The 21,619-nt window shown below is 43.4% G+C and overlaps 1 protein-coding gene across 1 annotated transcript in view; it reads right to left on the reverse strand.

The window, feature by feature from the left end:
• The window catches only part of LOC126249749 (uncharacterized), a 535,036-nt gene that overhangs the window by 464,013 nt on the left and 49,404 nt on the right, over positions 1 to 21,619 (reverse strand). The window contains exon 2 of the mRNA XM_049951429.1: positions 483 to 618. Within this exon, the coding sequence (XP_049807386.1) occupies positions 483 to 618 (136 nt within the window). The remainder of the gene's footprint in view (positions 1 to 482; positions 619 to 21,619) is intronic.

A 21,619-nucleotide genomic window follows, 5' to 3' on the forward strand; every position in this document is an offset into this window, starting at 1 on the left:
AGTCGGGACTGTATGGAGAATGATCGATGACAATTAACCCAAGGCATCGAACTGTTGTAGATGTCGTAGCGCTCGTGTGTGGTCTGGCATTGTCATGTTGAAGTAGAGGGTGATCGATGTGCGGACGGACTTTTCGCATTCGGAACTCGATAACAGCACGCTGTTTCTCATGCACCGACATAATTACGTTACACACCTCGATGTTACACGATGGAATTTGCATCTCTCTCGCGGCAGAGAGCTATAAATGTGTAGATGTGAAGAATAAAGATGTAAAATGTTAATGAAGTCTGCTTTATTTAAAAATCTCTAAGGTTTTTCACATAAAAAATTCGGAGGCATTACTTTTCAGCACGACGGCGTAGAAGATCATATAGATGATTACAGTTTCATCTTCAATAAAAAAAAAAAAAGATTGCTTGCGACGTACTGCAGCCACATGCTTAATGACTGGAAGTAGGACGTGATGCGGCAGGCCGTACCCAAAGCTGAAGGCGTTGCACTTGTCGAGGTCCCGGTCGCACTGCGCCTCGCACTCGGACACCAGCTGTATGGGCGCCGTGCGGCGCACCAACGAGGCCGGCAGCCGCTGCCCGATCGCCGTGCGCTCGTAGCAGTCTGCAAAAGCACCGCCTAGCTCAGAAAAGGCAATTTAAATTCTGGTTATGTACTACATAAGACACAGGAAGGGAGCTAGGAGCTTTCCAGAATAAATTTTTAATCTGCAGATGAATGTCTGGTGATTGGAAACTTCCTAACTGGTTGAAACCGTGTGCGGGCCGGCACTCGAACCTGAGACCTCTACCTTCCGTCGGCGAGTGATCTGACGACTGAGCTAACTAAGCACGACTCATGTCGCACCCTCACAGCTTTACTTCCGTAGTATCTCCTACCTTCCAAGCTTCAGGAGAACATCCATCACAACCATAGGTGAAAGCATAAGCGACCAAAGACATAGCATAGGGCATAGCAGCTAACAAACACTTACAAGCGACAACATAGGCCAGCCTCTGCACATCAGCAATACTGACTGGATGTGCCAGCTGCTATCACAGCCGACCAACAGGCAACAGCAGGGAAGCCGATAAACTCGCACACTAACTCACAGACAAACCGCCAACACTACTCTACACTGCGAATCCGGCATATGACATATCGGGCATCGACCGATGATGAACCCAACTATTAGAGGTATGCTGATACTGGATGAGAAGTCAATGCCGGTACCCAGCTGCAGCCGCCAAGTAGCAACGCCTCGCAACGTCAAAGGCATCTGCCTGCATGATACCCACCACTCACTTACTTAACCCTTGAATGATTTGTCGCAGAAAGCAAGCAATCCGCTCCTGCTGCTTGCTACCCGACACGACTATAGCAGAGGTTTTTTTCCCTTCGCTCTTGCCTTAGCACTTTTTACCCTTCAAACCGGTACCCTTCGTTTAACTTTCGACCCAATGTATCTCCAGACGAGCGTATCTTAACGGTTAATCATAACCAGACGTACGCAAACATCGCAGTACCCACATCCTGCGAAGACCTCACTTGGTGAAAATTAACCACTGTGCAGAGATGGCAGTAGATATACAGGGTGATTCAAAAAGAATACCACAACTTTAAAAATGTGTATTTAATGAAAGAAACATAATATAACCTTCTGTTATACATCATTACAAAGAGTATTTAAAAAGGTTTTTGTTCACTCAAAAACAAGTTCAGAGATGTTCAATATGGCCCCCTCCAGACACTCGAGCAAAATCAACCCGATACTCCAACTCGTTCCACACTCTCTGTAGCATATCAGGCGTAACAGTTTGGATAGCTGCTGTTATTTCTCGTTTCAAATCATCAATGGTGGCTGGGAGAGGTGGCCGAAACACCATATCCTTAACATACCCCCATAAGAAAAAATCGCAGGGGGTAAGATCAGGGCTTCTTGGAGGCCATTGATGAATTGCTCTGTCACGGGCTGCCTGGCGGCCGATCCATCGCCTCGGGTAGTTGACGTTCAGGTAGTTACGGATAAGGTTTCATAACTAACCTTTTTCGTAGGACTCTCCATACAGTTGATTGTGGAATTTGCAGCTCTCTGCTAGCTCTGCGAGTCGATTTTCCTGGGCTGCGAACAAATGCTTGCTGGATGCGTGCTACATTTTCATCACTCGTTCTCGGCCGTCCAGAACTTTTCCCTTTGCACAAACACCCATTCTCTGTAAGCTGTTTATACCAACGTTTAATACACCACCTATCAGGAGGTTTAACACCATACTTCGTTCGAAATGCACGCTGAACAACTGTCGTCGATTCACTTCTGCCGTACTCAATAACACAAAAAGCTTTCTGTTGAGCGGTCGCCATCTTAGCATCAACTGACGCTGACGCCTAGTCAACAGCGCCTCAAGCGAACAAATGTACAACTAAATGAAACTTTATAGCTCCCTTAATTCGCCGACAGATAGTGCTTAGCTCTGCCTTTTGTCGTTGCAGAGTTTTAAATTCCTAAAGTTGTGGTATTCTTTTTGAATCACCCTGTACTGTGTTGGGCATCATGCCTGTTAATCATAACCAGACGTACGGAAACATCGCAGTACCCACATCCTGCAAAGACCTCACTTGGTGAAAACTAACCACTGTGCAGGGATGGCAGTAGACATATTGTGTTGTGCATCATGCCGGTGTGGGCGTGGAGGGGCCTCAGCCTTTATTAAAAGAAGGAGAACTTTGGACGACAGAAGTATAGGTACTGGCGGAAGTAAAGCTGCGACGACGGTTCTCGTGTCGTGCTTGGCTAGCTCGCTTATAAGAGCACTTGCCCGCGGAAGGCAAGGGTTCCAGTTTTGTGTCCCAGTAGGAACACAGTTTTAATTTGCAGTTAGAGTCAGAGGAAAAATTACTACACTATTTCAGAGGAAGAAAATTGTACTTTTACACCCTGTTAATAGACAGGGCTCAAGCTCGAATCGGGCGATGCTGTGGAAAAAAATCGGCAGTACATTTGCTTAAGAAATCATTCCATCAACCGCCGGAAGTGAGTTAGTAGAACGTTAAATCTGAATCGTAATATCCGGACGAGGCTCTGAACCACGGTCGTTTCGACAAGATTTCAATACCTTAATCATTTTACCGGGTCACTGGGTCTTTCATACAACATCATACCTCCTAAACCAGAATGATTTTCAACAAAATTTTGGGTCAGTTTATTCTTCAAGAGAGCAATTAAGTGTGCTGTTACGGAGAAGGTGTCACTGCAGAGTGGGTTACTTACTTTCCCTGTCGAGTTACGGAATAAGCGGAATAATAATTGTAATATTTTTGGGTAACTGGTCCTATGCTGAGACCTGCCAAATCTGAAACACGGTGTTGTGTTACTAATAGACAGTCAGTCCACCCTAATAATGCAGTATACGGAACCTAGAATGTTGTGTAATATGGGATAAGCTGAACTGGGCGGCACCTACTGCGTCGTGGACGCGTTGCCTTTTCTGGTTTATGATTGGCTAGTATTCGTGAATAGCCACTCCAGAAGGGTCTGACGCAAAGAGGTGTGTGGACAGTCCGAGAGTGGCCGTGCATGGAGAAAGACATACATAGTGTAAGTGGGTACACTATAAAGTACTGATTTTAATCATATTTCATTTCATTTCATTTCACTTGAGTGTGATTATTATTCGAAATCATTGTGAATATGAGTAGTACACATTCAACCAGAATAGTTCACATGATAAATAAAAGATGTGGTGGCATCCCTAAAAATGTCTGAATACTCATTGCCTATAGCCAGTGAGCCTACTAATCATTTGTGGCGATATTCCTTGCAGTCGAGGTGAGTTGTATCAATGGACCTGCGACGTGCATTGTCTTCTAGTATAGGGGAATCGTTACGGACGAGTAAGGTTAGTGGAAAGAGCATTCACGATATGTACCTGAAGTGAAATATCCACTAGCAACGCCCATGTTCTAACAAAGCAGGTGGATACTTTCCAGCTGTTGTGCTTTTCTTCCCCCCAAATACTATTATTATTATCACTTACCTTCTTTTGCTTACCTACGATCTATCAGTATAGTTAGTTTGCCTAAAAACCATGCCAATTACTATATGCCAGTAATTTCAGAAGTCGTTGTCATTATTCATATGCAACATATACATAGTTACTAACGTCTTGATAAAGTAGATGAAAAAGCTATATAAATAATTGATATTTCCATAAAACCAATGACGAAAATATGTTAGCAACATCTGCACTCATTTAATTTCAACGTAATTAGACATGTAGCTAAAACATTGTTACTGAAATAGAAACCGATATTTAAGCAAACTAGCCACCGTAATTCAAGAGAAATTATTTCTGTATCTGAAGGTTCACGTTCAAAACTGTTCAAATGTGTGTGAATTCCTAATAGACCAAACTGCTGTGTCATCTGTCCCTAGACTTGCACACTACTTAAACTAGCTTGTGCTAAGAAGAACACACACACCCATGGCCGAGGGAGGACTCGAACCTCCGGCGGGAGAGGCCGCGCAATCCGTGACATGGCGCCTCAAACCGCACGGCCACTCCGCGCGGCGGTTCACATTCAAACGAATCTTCTTCTATTATTTAGTTACTTGGAAGCGTAAATCTTTAATTGTAATTTATGAAAATCCAGCAAACAAAAATAGCTCACTGTAGTTCTAATTAGAGTAAACTTATCAAAGAACCTTGTCGGAAGTCATATTTAAGTCTGCCTGCGGTGAGTTGTGAAACGAGTAAGATCTGTGTCTGAAAATACATGATAACGTACTGCAGACGAACTAGTACTAATTACAAGTCGGGAAATGTACCTCAATATATCAAAATTTAGAGTGTGGGAAGTTTTAAATAATTCAATTACTGTTTTAAACGATTAATCGAACTGTGAATCTGTAATTAGTATCATGCACTGTATCAAAATTTAATAACGATAATCAACTAGTTTGACAATGTGGTCAGACTGTGAAGTGTATTGTTTCGAATAATTACTTACTTTATACACCGTTTTCGTATTGACATGAGTGTTAGACTTCAAGGACAGTATTTAGGAACTTTAATCAGAGACTGTGTTAATTATCTGTTTGCCGCACATGAACTTCTGTGGACAGCTATTTAAGTGTTAGATTACTGCACTCGAACAATCACATTATACGACATCAGTCGAGTGTAGTATGTGGGTATCCAGTTATCTGTACTGTAATTTTAATAGATGTGACTCGATCTGGCGATAAACAGTCGTTCATTCAGTATCTAAGTTCAAGTAAAGTGTTTGAATTGCAAATCTTTTGTAGTCTGCATTACTGAAAATAGCCTACTTTCAACCACCAACTTCTAGTCAGATGCCAGGAGGCGCAGCTACTGAAGGCATATTTTTACAGACAATGGCTAGGCTACAACGTGACATATCTGGCTGTTACTACCATCTCACATCATCACCTTTCTGGCAGTAATGGCGACTGGAGATATTGCGTAATGTTAGGCAATCAAAGAGAAACAGCAAGAACTCTCTAATCCAATAACCATTTTCAGAAGCGCCTGTAACTCTTCGAGGGCAAATACGAGGGTTGTCCAGAAAGTAAGTTCCGATCCGTCGCGAAATGGAAACCATTGGGAAAATCCGGTAAAGCTTTGCAAAGATGTGCTGGGCACTGTCTGTAGTATGCCCGTCGATCGTGTCGCGCCGCTATTTTCAGTTTTCAGTGAACAGTGAGCACGTAAAGATGCGTAGGGAATAGCGTCTCCCGCCAAGTACGAGAGCCTGGTTAGAGATTTCGCCTGTGTCATGCAGCCCACATAACACAGCTGTCGAGCAGTTCCTTCTTCATGCCAATTCTCGGCCGCACACTGCAGGGGCAATGAAGACGCTCCTGAGAAGTGTTTGATCACCCACAGTACAGTGCGTAACTGGCTCCCCCTGAGTCTCATCTCTGCTCACAAGAACCGCTGGTTATGAAGGCAAAAGTTTTCCACAGACAACGAGCTGCAGACCAGTGCAGATAACTGGCCGAAAGCACAGGCGGCTGCTTTCTATGACGAGGCTATTGAAAAGTTGATACAACATTACGACAAAATTCGAAGTAGAGAAGTAGGTGGAAGGTGTTCCTAACTTTTTCAAATAAAACGTTTCTGGTTTTCACTGTGGTTTCCATATCGCGACCGATCGAAACTTACTTTCTGGGCAACCCTCGTATTACCGATTCTCTCCAGCCGTGATAAAGGTATTTCTTCATGACAAATGTTCTCTTGACTGTGTCCTGTTACGTGCTTAGATTTGTTGTGTAGGGTTAATGAAAATAAGAAGCTTAGATTTGTTGTGTAAAGAGTTGATGAAAATAAGAAAGTAAGATTTAGTTTGTCATAGAGGTGGTCAGCGGATGCCACTGAGTGACGAGTAAGTCGGAGTTCACTTCTAGTGCGCTTGGTTCAACTGGCTCTGAGCACTATGGGACTTCACTTCTGAGGTCATCAGTCCCCTAGAACTTAGAACTACTTAAACCTAACTAACCTAAGGACATCACACACATCCATGCCCGAGGCAGGATTCGAACCTGCGACCGTAGCGGTCACGCGGTTCCAGACTGAAGCGCCTATAACCGCTCGGCCACTCTGGCCGGCTTCTAGTGCGCTCCTCCGAGACAGCCGGCCGGTGTGGCCGTGCGGTTCTAGGCGCTTCAGTCTGGAACCGCGTGACCGCTACGGTCGCACGTTCAAATCCTGCCTCGGGCATGGATGTGTGTGATGTCCTTAGGTTAGTTAGGTTTAAGTAGTTCTAAGTTCTAGGGGACTGATGACCACAGATGCTCAGAGCCATTTGAACCATTTTCCTCAGAGACTCTCGTGTGAGGCGAGGAGCAAGTCGAATGGCTCTAAGCGCTATGGGACTTAACATCTATGGTCATCAGTCCCCTAGAACTTAGAACTACTTAAACCTAACTAACCTAAGTACATCACACAACACCCAGTCTTCATAAGGCAGAGAAAATCCCTGACCCCGCCGGGAACCGAACCCGGGAACCCGGGCGCGGGAAGCGAGAACGCTACCGCACGACCACGAGCTGCAGACCGAGGAGCAAGTCGGTCACAGGTGGAGGGAACGGAGGACAGGAGCATTAAACCGAAATAAAGTTTGCTCTCGAATTCAGAGATATCGACTACTGCGATCCAGTTGTGTATTTCTGATACTGTTGTACGAATCGACGAGGAAACGAACGACGCGCTCATTTTACATTACAGAGCGGACCGATTTTCACCCACCATGTGTGTTCCAGTATACCAAATGTGCATCATCTATTCTGCAAAGATTACGCTTTTGCCGTGGGGAAATAAATAACTTTTAACTATGTAAAAATGAATTTCGGATGATTGGCAGTTTTTTTTTTCAAAAAGGATAAACAGAGAACTACCTAAGCAGAAGTGAGGATTATTTGTACAATGCCTGACGAAAAGTGAAACAGCCAGGGGGGGAGGAGGAAACGGCATGAAACGTCATGGGTTGAGAGTGTATGTAATATTATTTCAGGGATTACAAATTCAATTTACAAGGATTTGGCTGGATGAGCCCACTTATCAGTATGGAGTTGCACCCTCCCTGGCCTGAATCTATGCACTGATGCAGCTGGGAAGGATGTCGTAACGCCTTTATATCATCTCCTGAGGCAAGCTGAGCCACAACTGTTGTATCTGGTCCTTGATATCGTTGATACTGGCACTGGGACAAAAGTTGATGGTCGAGCTCATCCCACACGTACTATCGGATACGTATCTATGGATCTTGCCGGCCACAAGAGTACCTCAACATCACGCATACAAAAAAATGGTTCAAATGGCTCTGAGCACTATGGGACTTAACATCTGTGGTCATCAGTCTTCTAGAACTTAGAACTACTTAAACCTAACTAACCTAAGGACATCACACACATCCATGCCCGAGGCAGGATTCGAACCTGCGACCGTAGCAGTCGCGCGGTTCCGGACTGAGCGGCTGAACCGCTAGACCACCGCGGCCGGCTCACGCATACAGTTCATAGAGATGCGTGTCATGTGTGGACGAGCATTTTTCTATTGGAAAGTGGTACCACGATACTGAGAGGTAACACATGAGAACGCAGGATGTCCGTGACGTAGCCTTGGACGGTAATTCCCTAGTCCGGCTGATGCTGGCAGGACGACACAGAAAATTGGAGGATGTATATTACTTGTTCTCGGATAGTAGGCGCAAATGTGAAGGGGTTACGATGTGTTTGGTGCAAAATACGGTGATCCTCTCTCGTGGTGGTTAAACGTAGTCGACTGGAACCTTGACGACGAGTACACCTGCCCTCATGTCCCCATGTAGTTGAATATCGGGCACTGTCACATCCGATGCCTTACATGTCCGGATGTTGCACGATTTGACCAGCTGGTCAAATTGAGACCGACAGTGAGGTCACTTTCAAGCTTTAGCAGGTGTGCAGCATCTCGGTATCCTTCACAGCGATGACTCCACATCACCCGTTGTTCGCGCTGCTTATTTAACCTACCAGTCCTGGTAGCAGTACTAAACTGCACTTCGGTGGTCGTTCTACCCGTCACAGAAAATTGCAACTCTGATCATTTACATACCCGCCGATCGTGTGTACGTGTACGAAGTTGCATTGACTTCCAACCGTGGCTTCTGTGTGCTTAACTTCTTGTCTGGCTATGTACCGGGTGATCAAAAAGCCAGCATAAATTTGAAACCTGAATAAATCACGGAATAATGTAGATAGAGAGGTAAAAATTGACACACATGCTTGGAATGACATGGGGTTTTATTAGAACCAAAAAAAAAATACAAAAGTTCAAAAAATGTGCGACAGATGGCGCTTCATCTGATCAGAATAGCAATAATTAGCATAACAAAGTACGACAAAGCAAAGATGATGTTCTTTACAGAAAAATGCTCAATATGTCCACCATCATTCCTCAACAATAGCTGTAGTCGAAGAATAATGTTATGAACAGCACTGTAAAGCATGTCCGGAGTTATGGCGAGGCATTGGCGTCGGATGTTGTCTTTCAGCATCCATAGAGATGTCGGTCGATCGCGATACACTTGCGACTTCAGGTAACCCCAAAGCCTATAATCGCACGGACTGAGGTCTGGGGACCTGGGAGGCCAAGCATAACGAAAGTGGCGGCTGAGCACACGATCATCACCAAACGACGAGCGCAAGAGATCTTTCACGCGTCTAGCAATATGGGGTGGAGCGCCATCCTGCATAAACATCGTACGTTCCAGCATGTGTTCATCAGCCAGGCTGGGGATGATGCGATTCTGTAACAAATCGGTGTACCTCTCACACGTCACGGTAGCAGTTACAAAACCAGAATTACGCATTTCCTCTAAGAAGAAAGGCCCGATAACGGTAGATGTGGCAAATCCAACCCATACCGTCACTTTCTCGTCGTGCAATGGAGTTTCCACGACAGTTCTAGGATTTTTGGTAGCCTAAATTCTGCAGTTTTGGGCTTTGACAGACCCTCGGATCGTGAACTGAGCTTCGTCGGTCCACAACACGTTACTCAACCAATCGTCATCTTCGGCCATCTTTTGAAACGCCCACACCGCAAATGCCCTGCGCTTCACTAAATTTCCAGGTAACAGTTCATGATGCCGATGGATTTTGTACGGATAGCATCGAAGGGTACGCCTAAGTGCCAACCAAACAGTAGTGTATGGAATGCCGGTGCGACGTGCGACTGCACGAGCGCTGACTTCCCCGTGCACAGGCGAACCCGCTACAGTCTCCATTTCTTCCTGAACTGTCTCAGCAGCATTTCGCCTTGTGCTCGGTCGGCCACTAGGGGTCTATCGTCTAAACAACCCGTGGCTTCGAACTTCGAAATCATTCTCGCCACAGCTGCATTTGTCAACGGACCTTTACCCGTTCGAATACCCTTCCTATGGCGATAGGATCGTAACGCTACACTAGCACATTCCCCATTCTGATAATACAGCTTCACTAAAAGCGCCTTTTCAGGTAACGTAAACATGCTGCGACTGCTGGCGCATCTGATTCTCTCTCTCATTACAACTCCTTTTATACACGATTGTAATGCGCAGTCACTGACGTTTTGCTGTCCAGCGCCATCTGTCGGACATTTTGTGAATTTTTTTTTGTTTTGGTTCTAATAAAACCCCATGTCATTCCAAGCATGTGTGTCAATTTTTACCTCTCTATCTACATTATTCCGTGGTTTATTAAGTTTTGAAATTTATTCTGACTTTTTGATCACCCGGTATTTTACATCGGCTTAATTTACAGTAAAACTTATTTAATTATACCTCCACAGACCAAATCATTTCTTTTTGTTACGGAAAAAAATTATGGTCTTATTTCTCTTAATTTTTGAAGAAAGCTTTTTCGACTGTATCACTCCAGCCTATGAAAAATTATCATGGCTACGTGTCGGTAAGCGCAGAGATGATCATAGCCCATGTTTCCTCTATTATCTTGTCAACCATTGCACTCCCTCTTATTTATCTCCAATTCTTACACTACTATCTGAACAGCACAGCACAAATACTCCTTCTCAACAAAGAAAAATCCTCTCTGCACCACTACACAACACTGCTATGTTCCCCAAATCATTTTTTGTATAAGGATCTCGATTTTGGAACAATATTCCTCAAAATACTAGACAAATCAAAATCCTTCAAATTTCATAACACAGCTAATGACCCACCTTCTATCACAATAGCTATCTCTTCCATATATTTGTCAACTGCTCACTTTCGTCAACCCTCCCTCTCACACGACTTTTCCCTACCCCGCACCCCCTTGTCTACAGAGTCCTCTTTTCAAATTCTATTCTTTCCTAACACTCAGTGTCGATTTCGTTTCAGTCTTCTCCTCTTTCATTATACTTTCCACTTCTTATAATATCGAACAACGCTTACTCCGTTCACTGGAGCATTTCTTTCTTGCTCTCAACGCCACTATTACTTTAACTTCAGTTGAACTCAAATGACTTTTTCGTACGCCTCTAGCACTCACGTATATACTTAGAAATATTAGAAATATAAGTAACAAAATGTACTCATTTTCCACTACACATCAAGAACTTTTACGATAAATTACTCACTATGAATTTGGATCAACTTGTAGAAGGACTGTTGCAGATTTTAGGTAATATTCTTTTTCCCAGTATTTTTAATCGCTCTGTACCGCACATAAACATCAGTATTTCTGAAGATTTTTGTGTGCGAGTGTATCAGTACCCTCTTATGGAAGCAGAAGGAACTTTTCACGCTTTCTGGTCACACGGGGAAGATCGAACACTTCTTCTTCAGCGGCACAAAACTCCCGCCTTCAGAAAAACTCGCTCCACGGCCAGCATTAATTTGTCTTAAGTGCTTTAGAGAAACTAAATTTACGTGGCGTGACGGGGATTTTAACCCCATATTTATAGGAAGAGTTCTTAGAAAGTTCGGTATACTATTTAGATGGCCTGACAGGGATTTTAACCCTATATTTATGGGAAGAGTTTTTGGAAAGTGCGATATGTCTGTAAACGAAATCGTGCTACACGATTAGAGTAGTGATTTAGGGTCTTCTACAATATGAAACTTACGTTAACTATATATCTGTGAGTTGTTTATATTCTCGTGTTTACGTCCGCCCACAGTCCAGAAGTTAAATGAGCAGCTAGCTTTATATTATTGCAGTTTAAGTGTATGTTAGTGTTTTTCGGTTTACTGTGAATGTAGCGTCGCGTGATGAATTTGTATGTGGACGTCGACAAGTCAGCGTGGGAAAAAACGTGTGTTGGTGTTCAATGGGCGATTTTTGCGGAGAGCCGAGTGAAATACCTGATGACGCTCTCTCAGTGAGTTACATACAATGCAGTCGAGATAAAAGGATCATGGAAGATGGAACAAAGATTTGTGCCCTTCAGACAGATTTGGAAATGGTGTATTTCGAATTCGATACGTTAAAGGAGGAAATAGACAGTGGAAACTTGGAAAAGGTAACACGTTGTTGAAGCAATTACCTCTTCTACCAGATTCTCTGCAGAATATCTAGACTTTATTAAGAAAGAAGGTAGCCTAAGTAGCATTACGCGTAATTCAATTTAGCAGGTGTTAAAACGCGTTAAATTCTTCAGAAACAACATTTGCTTTTTACTGATGTTTTTCTACTGATACAGCTTACAAACAGACGCTGCTATTCATCCTTCAGTCGATGTAAACACAAATATTCTTCTTCTCTTCAAAATTCTGCTTGAGTTGTGCCGATTTAAAAAGGCTTTCGAGGAAGCAACCCAGAAACGAATGCAGCTGGTCGTTCACAATAAAGAGCTCTCAGCGGCTCTGCTGCGTGGCGTGCGCTTCGCAACGCACCCTCATCGCAGTATGAAAGAAACCTGCTAGGTCTGCCGGAATCAAGATGAAAACTCCAGAGAATACACGAAAGCGAGCCAGCCCTCACTTCCCTTTCATGGCTTGGATATGATGGCGTAATTAATGACCATGCAGACCTTATTTTTATTCATATATTTGCAGTCCATCACCTTGGCAGCTGAAGTGGGCCTTTAGATAACGAGATTCATATTTCAGGAAGCGGTAAATTTTCGTATCGCAGTTGAGACTGGAGCGTGAACCACGCTCTTTTATGCTTGCGTATCTGGAAATGGTTGTTGCCATGAAAGAAGAACTAGCGCTTAGTGTCTGAAAGACGACGTGTATAACGTTTAAAATGAGCATCAGTAATTATTAGCCGCATATGCGTATTACGAGTTAAGGCATACACTGTGTGATCAAACGTGGACGGAAACCTAGTATTCTGTCCTTGCTTGCATGGTACAGTCAAGAAACAATTCAGAAAAGAGTATTATGCTTTATAACTACAAACACTACTCCTTCATGCTGTATCCCATGTAAGAGAGTATTTTGAACACAAAACACGCGCCAATTCGGATTATTGTGCTCCTTCTTTAGGACTCGAATATGCTCGTACTAAACGTTTTTTAGAAAAAAATTGCAACTACGGCATCACTATGCAGCAGATAAACCCAATTAGTGTATCTGTATTCATTGCTATGAGATTACTGATATTTCCCTACCATATTTAGCCACATATAGAATGAATATTCTTTCAGCATTAATGACTTCACTGGAAACAACCTATAGAGTCTAGACTGTGAGAAAACTATTCAACGCCAAAACATGTTTCCCAGGACTGCTAGTCCATCGAAGTATTCAGATTGTTCGGGAGATTTCGATTTATTAGTTTCCGTATTTACATATAAAGCGCACCCAATAAGCTACCAAACTCAGTGTTCCACTATTATTATTATTATTATTATTATTATTTACAAACACAGCTGTTAATTAAATTGTTTCGTTATTTTATAAACTGTTATCTGCATAGCCCCGAAACCCAACACCACATTACACTACTAACGTAACTAAAAAACCCACACTGAAAAGAAAGCGGACTAGAGAAGGCAAGAAACAGGGAGTGACAAGGAATAATACCACTGAGAAAGGCAAGGAACTCTAATTAAGATCATATGTTACACTAGGGAACCTGGAAATGCTTCTTAATTGCTAAATATGTATGGGAATCGGATAAACATCGCAAACACCTTGACCTCTCTTCTCTCTGTTCATCTCTCTCTCTCTCTCTCTCTCTCTCTCTCTCTCTCTCTGTGTGTGTGTGTGTGTGTGTGTGTGTGTGTGCATCACCTCCTCCTCCTCCTCTCTGTGTCCACTTCCCGTACCTCAACCTCCTCTCTATCCTCTTAGCACTATCTCTGACCTTGAGCCTTGTTTATTATTATTGCAAACGAAACCTTCGTTGGGAATTGAAGTCGCTTAAAATAAATGGGTAAATTGGTTGGGATCACTGGGAAGCGGAGTATGAGATCTCTACAGCTGCTCGATCTGTGAGGATAAAAATGCCATTATTTCGAATAGTTTTAATTTGCGAATGGGTAGGATTACAAAGTTTCTGACTATTCAGGTTTCGTAGTAGTGTTCTGATCATAAGAAGATAAGACATTAGTACACTTTTCCTGATTTCTGTAAACCAATGGCAAAGAATAAAGCAAAACAGCACGTGGTTTCATATGTAATTTTTGTTTGAAATTGTGTATGTAGTGAGAAAGTATGTATGTGTGGGAAACAATGTGTCTAATGGCTGACATGTCTTGCTGTCCTAGTTGAAACTGACTACAAGAAAGAAAAAGAAACCGTGCATGTCCACAGTAGAGCACAGCATTTTCTGTCTCGCAGACTAAATCAACAGAAAACCCTACATTCTCGATCAAATTATCCTTCCGAATGTTTATTAATATATAGTGTAAAAACCTGAATTAAATCGGTCAATAATTCTTAGATATTTTTGCTATCAGCGTTTCCCCTTTCTATAGGAATATGTATTCATACATAGGTACATTAAAGAAAAGATAGCCTCTGTCCGTGAGAATGTTCATTAGAGTATCGTGTAGAAATTGGAAGTAAACCGGTCCAGATCATTTCCTGATTTAGCGATTCTTCACGTTTATATATTACATATAATTTGGTATATTACCTATATTAAAAATATACACACGTAAAAAAGTTTTACATCACATCAGTTCCGAGAATTCCCTACCGTATACGGAAAATTGGAATAGAGATCAAGATAAACATCATTTCCGCCCTTTTTATTGCTCATGAAAACCACACATTGCATGTTGTACCGCCGGCCGCTGGTGGCCGAGCGGTTCTGGCGCTACAGTCTGGAAACCGCGCGACCGCTACGGTCGCAGGTTCGAATCCTGCCTCGGGCATGGATGTGTGTGTTGTCCTTAGGTTAGTTAGGTTTAAGTAGTTCTAAGTTCTAGGGGACTTATGACCTCAGCAGTTGAGTCCCATAGTGCTCAGAGCCATTTGAACCATTTTTTTGAGCATGTTGTACCACCATACAGCGAGATCTTCAGAGGTAGCAGTCCAGATTGCTGTACACACCGGTACCAATACCCAGTAGCACGTCCTCTTGCATTGATGCATGCCTGCATTCGTCGTGGCATACTATTCAGAAATTCATCGAGGCACTGTTGGTCCAAATTGTCCCACTCCTCAACGGCGATTCGGCGTAGATCTCTCAGAGTGGTTGGTGGGTCTCGTCGACCATAAACAGCCCTTTTCAATCTATCCCAGGCATGTTCGATACGGTTCATGTCTGGAGATCATGCTGGCCACTCTAGTCGAGCGATGTCGTTATCCTGAAGGAAGTCACTCTCAAGATGTGCACGATGGTGGCGCGAATTGTCATCCATGAAGACGAATGCCTCGTCAATATGCTGCCGATATGGTTGCAAATACTATTGCATCGGTTCAAACAAGAACGCGGGAATGTCGACAATCAAAAGCTAATAGAAATTTGTACGTCTATAAAAATATCGATGCATGAATCATACAACATCCATCGCCATACGTTAGAGAAAGATCTTGCCGCGAACCCGAGAAAATTCTGGTTTTACGTAAAATAAATAAACGTATCGACCAGTCTAGTGCGGCAACAGCAGACAGCAAAAGGAAAGTTGAAGTTTTAATCTTCGCGTTTAAAAAAATCATTCGTGCCGGAGGATACTACAGTCATACCATCATTTGACTTTGGCACAAATTCCCATATGGAGGACACAGAAATAGACATCCCTGCTTAGAGAGTGCGAGCTAACATCACATAGATGTTCGGCCTCACATGCGGTTCCTCTTCATCGAAATGTCTTAGCCCAAACTCGTCTAGGGGTCGAACCGCGCGTGTCGCATTACACGCCCTAAATTAGACACTTGTGACCCTTTAGTTAAATATGTCTGGCTGATGGCAAGTTTGCGAAATTGTATGAAACAAACTTAATGTAACATGTAATAACAGTAATAATAAAATTGAGAATTAAATTAACGACCCATAAATGACATAGGGTAGGCTTTGATTGTATTTGATCAATGCATTCTTCCTGTGATGACGTATGGCTGCGAGACATGGACACTGAACTCATTTACAAAAGGGAAACTTAGGACTGCACAGAGAGCCATGGAGAGATCAATGCTGGGCTATACAAGAAAGGACAGGAAAAGGGCAGATGACATCCGGTCTGTGACGAAGGTTAATGACATCTTAGAGACAGTAGGTTCCTTGAAATGGCAGTGGGCTGGCCACGTCGCAAGAAGAAAAGACAACAGATGGACGAAGCTAGTACTGGAGTGGAGTCCGAGGGAGCACCGGAGGCCTAGAGGAAGACCACCAGACAGATGGGACTAAGACATCAAGAAGATCGCTGGTAACACCTGGCAGAGAACTGCCCAAGACCGTCCCACTTGGAGAATACTGCTGAAAGCCTACCTGAATCCACGACTCGAAGAGGCCACATCATTTAATGATTGAATTGGCTGATGATGATGATGATGATGATGAAATGACATAAGCCACACAGTTGCGATTTGGTTAGAATAATGTTTATTCGGAAAGAAAACTAATAGCGAAAGTGGTCGTATTTAGAACTACTATTTCACTCGAGTGCATATCCATTTGACACAGTTCGATCAATCACAATCTCATCGCGAAATAGAAGTCTAATATTCCACCTCGTTATCTTCGCGAGAAGTTCACATCAGGCGCTCAGCTGCTTAACGCATAAGTCCCGCGATACCACACAACGCGAAATTTTCTAAGTCGTTTCACTTCCTAGCTGCCTAAAGACCGACTGTCCGCTTTCGTGTCTCAGTCCGAACTGTACCCTTTGGTGTCTCCAGCCGAACTGTCCGCTTTCGCTTCTGCACCAGCACTCTCCCTCTGCCCGGTCGCCGGCCACGTTTCCCGCGCGACGAATATCCTCTCTCAACTGAATGGGGCAGTTCTCTTTCGTGAAGCTGTCCATCTGATTGGCTACAGCCCATTCTATGTTATTTTACATTTTAACATATTTCAATAATCAAAGCTTGACCAATTTCACGTTCTAAATAAAGTAACAATAATATCCATTACATAATAACCGTTAAATTCTTTTACACAGAACCAACAAAATTTCCTTCTTAGCTTTGAATGCCACGGCCAGTAGCCTTGCACCAATGTGCTTTCTGATAAATAAATAAAGAACAAAAGTAACTATCATCCACTAAATTTTACAACAAATATTCTATTACCTAATGATTCAATAAGGTGTCATGCTGTCATTGTTCAATGTGTTTTGTGTGGAGGAAATGATGATCTGATGCTTAACTGGGAATACTGATAGTTTAAATTTACTATATCTTTTGAAAAAATGAAGTTACAGAGTTGATATTTACAACGTTTGTCATTTTAATGATGCGCTTCTATATGAAATGTCGACCGCTAAGATCGACCAAAGCGTTCAGATTTTGGCATTCAAATCTTCGTTACAAAACATGTTAACGTCACTTTAACAGTAAATCCTAAACTATTATATATATGATCAGTATTAAAGTTTTTTGGGATCACCATGAAAATTTATGGAGGATAGCATATAAAAATTACTGTGGCTTCATTCCCTGCATTACTAAAGAATCAAATAGTTTCCATAAGTATTTCCCTCTATGGCCGATCTTAGGTCCGCCATATTTAACACTGCTAAGTCTCCCTGGCCACAAACGCCTCCTACTGGGTTTCCCTATGACGTAGGTTCTCGTCTGTCTCACTCGCACACTACAGCGCTTAGGCCTCAATAGAGAATAGACGCCTGTGAGTTTCCCCATCTCGTGGTGAATCTGCGCCATTTGTGGCACGCGGTCCTGGACCACAGGATTCGTTTCACAATTCCTGTAGGCTGACTCTTTCGGCCATATATTTAAATGAGAGCGCAATGCTCGTTAACTCACAAGAGGCAACTGAAAGAGCTGAAAACAAATAAGTTGCCAGGGACGGATGTGAAACGCCGCTTCAGTTTATAGAGATTACTCTGCGGCATTCGCACGGTACTAGCCTTGTATTTATAGCGAATCTCTCGCCCGCGCGAAGTCCCGAGCGACCGAAAAAAAATAATAAATAAATAAATAAACCGCGCGTGACTCCAGTATATAAGATAGGTAAAAGAACGGACCCGAAAAACTACAGACCAATATACGTAAAACCGTTTTGCTGCAGCATTCTTGATCAAATTCTAAGTTCGAGTATACCAAATTTCCTTGAGTCAGAAAAGCATCTGAGCACATATCAGCACGGATTAAGAAAGTATCTCTCTTGCGAAACTCAACTTCCACCTTTATCACACGATATCCTGGATCGAGGGCAGATCCCATGTTTCTAAACTTCAATAAGGCCTTTGACACAGTGTCCCACTGGATAATGTTAAAGAAAGTTCGAGCATGAGGAATAGATTCCCATATATGTGAGTGGTTTGGCCGGCCGGAGTGGTCGAGCGGTTCTAGGCGCTACAGTCTGGAGCCGCGCGACCGCTACGGTCGCAGGTTCGAATCCTGCCTCGGGCATGGATGTGTGTGATGTCCTTAGGTTAGTTAGGTTTAAGTAGTTCTAAGTTCTAGGGGACTGATAACCACAGAAGTTAAGACCCATAGTGCTCAGAGCCATTTGAACCATTTTTTTGTGAGTGGTTCGCAGACTTATTAAGTAGCAGAATCCAATGCGTTGTCCTGGACGGCGACTGTTCCTCAGACACAGGGGTATCGACAGTAGCGCCCCAGGGAAGTGTGACAGGATCGCTCATCTTCTCTATACACGTAAATGATCTACTGAAAAGAGTGAGCAGCAGTTTACGGCTGCTTACTCACGTCATTATGGTATACGGGACAAGGTGATTCAGACAGAATGTCTATTAGTTGTCATGAATAGAAGAAACTTGCTCTAAATGTAGAAAAATGTAGATTAATTCAGATCTACTGTACATCTACATCCATACTCCGCAAGCCACCTGATGGTGTGTGTCAGAGGGTACCTTGAGTACCTCTATCAGTTCTCCCTTCTGTTCCAGTCTCGTATTGTCCGTGGAAAGAAAGATTGTCGGTATGCCTCTGTGTGGGCTCTAATCTCTCTGATTTTATCTTCATGGTCTCTTCGCGAGATACACGTAGGAGGGAGCAATATACTGCTTGACTCCTCGGTGAAGGTATGTTCTCGAAACTTCAACAAAAGCCCGTACCAAGCTACTGAGCGCCTCTCTTGCAGAGTCTTCCACTGGAGTTTATCTATCATCTCCGTAACGCTTTCGCGATTACTAGATGATCCGGTAACGAAGCGCGCTGCTGTCCGCTGGATCTTCTCTATCTCTTCTATCAACCCTATCTGGTACGGATCCACACTGCTGAGCAGTATTCAAGCAGTGGGAGAACAAGCGTACTGTAACCTACTTCCTTTGTTTTCGGATTGCATGTCCTTAGGATTCTTCCAATGAATCTCAGTCTGGCATCTGCTTTACCGGCGATTAATTTTATATGGTAATTCCATTTTAAATCACTCCTAATGCCTACTCCCAGATAATTTATGGAATTAACTGCTTCCAGTTGCTGACCTGCTATATTGTAGCTAAATGATAAAGGATCTTTCTTTCTATGTATTCGCAGCACATTACACTTGTCTACATTGAGATTCAGTTGCCATTCCCTGCACCATGCGTCAATTCGTTGCAGATCCTCCTGCATTTGAGTACAATTTTCCTTTGTTACAACCTCTCGATATATCACAGCATCATCCGCAGAAAGCCTCAGTGAACTTCCGATGTCATCCAGAAGGTCATTTACGTATATTGTGAATAGCAACGGTCCTACGACACTCCCCTGCGGCACACCTGAAATCACTCTTACTTCGGAAGACTTCTCTCTATTGAGAATGGCATGCTGCGTTCTGTTATCTAGGAACTCTTCAATCCAATCACACAATTGGTGTGATAGTCCACATGCTCTTACTTTGTTCATTAAACGACTGTGGGTAACTGTATCAAACGCCTTGCGGAAGTCAAGAAACACGGCATCTACCTGGGAACCCGCGGGTAGGAAAAATAAATTTGAGATGTTCAAATGCAGTATTAGTGGTGTGTTGCTTGACGCAGTCACGTCGATGAAATATGTACGTGTAGCGTTGCAAAGCGATATGAAATGGAAAAAGTATGTAAGATGGCTAGAAGGGAAGGCGAATGGTCACCTTTGGTTCATTGGGAGAATTATAAGAAAGTGTAGCTCATCTATAAAGGAGACTGCGTGCAGAACTCTAGTGTGTCACGTTGTTGAGTACTGCTCCAGTGTTAGGGATTCCCACTGTGTTGGATTTAAGGTAGACGTCGAAGTAATTCAGAGGCGGGCTGCTAGATTTGATGCCTGTAGGTTCGATCGACACCCGAGAATTGCGGAGATGATTCGTGAACCTAAATGGGAATCCCTGGAGGGAAGGTGACGGTACACTATTGAGAAAACTTAAAGAACCGGCATTTGAGACCGACTGCGAAGGATTCTATTGCCACCAGAGTACATTTCACCCAAAGACCTCCCAGACTTCAGAAATTAGAGTTCGTTCGGCGGCGTGTAGGCAGTCCACGCTTCATTTGCGAGTGGGAAATGCTCCGCTAGTAGTGGACATCATATCCTCCGCCGTGATAGTGGAGTATGTATGTAGATATACAGTAGAAGAATGCACCAGGCATCCTAATAAGGCTCAAATGGCTCTGAGCACTATGGGACTCAACATCTTAGGTCATAAGTCCCCTAGAACTTAGAAATACTTAAACCTAACTAACCTAAGGACATCACACACACCCATGCCCGAGGCAGGATTCGAACCTGCGACCGTAGCAGCCCCGTCCTAATAAGGACATTGGGCTGCACTCTTCGGGGGTTTTGAACACGTCTCACTTGCTGAAGTCTGAACGTGAGCACACGTGCACTGAAACTGACTGACTGTGAGAGATGTTGGCAGTCTGCAGCTAAGAATCAAAACTTCGGGAGTTTTATATCATTCATTTGGTAAAGAGGGTTGTCTTCCATAATCAAATTTTCTGGTCACGTCACGGACTCGCATTTTGTTTTACTCCGTCGTCCACTTCTCAATAGTAATGTCAATATACACTACTGGCCATTAAATATGCTACACAACGAATATGACGTGCTACAGACGCAAAATTTAACCGACAGGAAGAAGATACTGTGATATGCAAATGATTAGCTTTGCAGAGCATTCACACAAGGTTGGCGTCAGTGGCGACAGCTACAACGTGCTGACATGAGGAAAGTTTCCAACCGATTTCTCATACACAAACAGCAGTTGACCGGCGTTGCCTGGTGAAACGGTGTTGTAATGCCTCGTGTAAGGAGGAGAAATGCGTACCATCACGTTTCAGACTTTGATAAAGGTCGGATTGTAGCCTATCGCGATTGCAGTTTATCGCATCGCGACATTGTTGCTCGCGTTGGTCGAGATCCAACGGCTGGTAGCAGAATATGGAATCGGTGGGTTCAGGAGGGTAATACGGAACGCTGTGCTGGATCCCAACGGCCTCTTATCACTAGCAGTCGAGATGACAGGCATCTTCTCCGCATGGCTGTAACGGATCGTCCAGCCACGTCTCGATGTCTGAGTCAACTGATGGGGACATTTGCAAGACAACAACCATCTGCACGAACAGTTCGACGAAGTTTG

This window comes from Schistocerca nitens, chromosome 3 (genome assembly GCF_023898315.1).
Source record: "Schistocerca nitens isolate TAMUIC-IGC-003100 chromosome 3, iqSchNite1.1, whole genome shotgun sequence".
NCBI lineage: Eukaryota > Metazoa > Arthropoda > Insecta > Orthoptera > Acrididae > Schistocerca > Schistocerca nitens.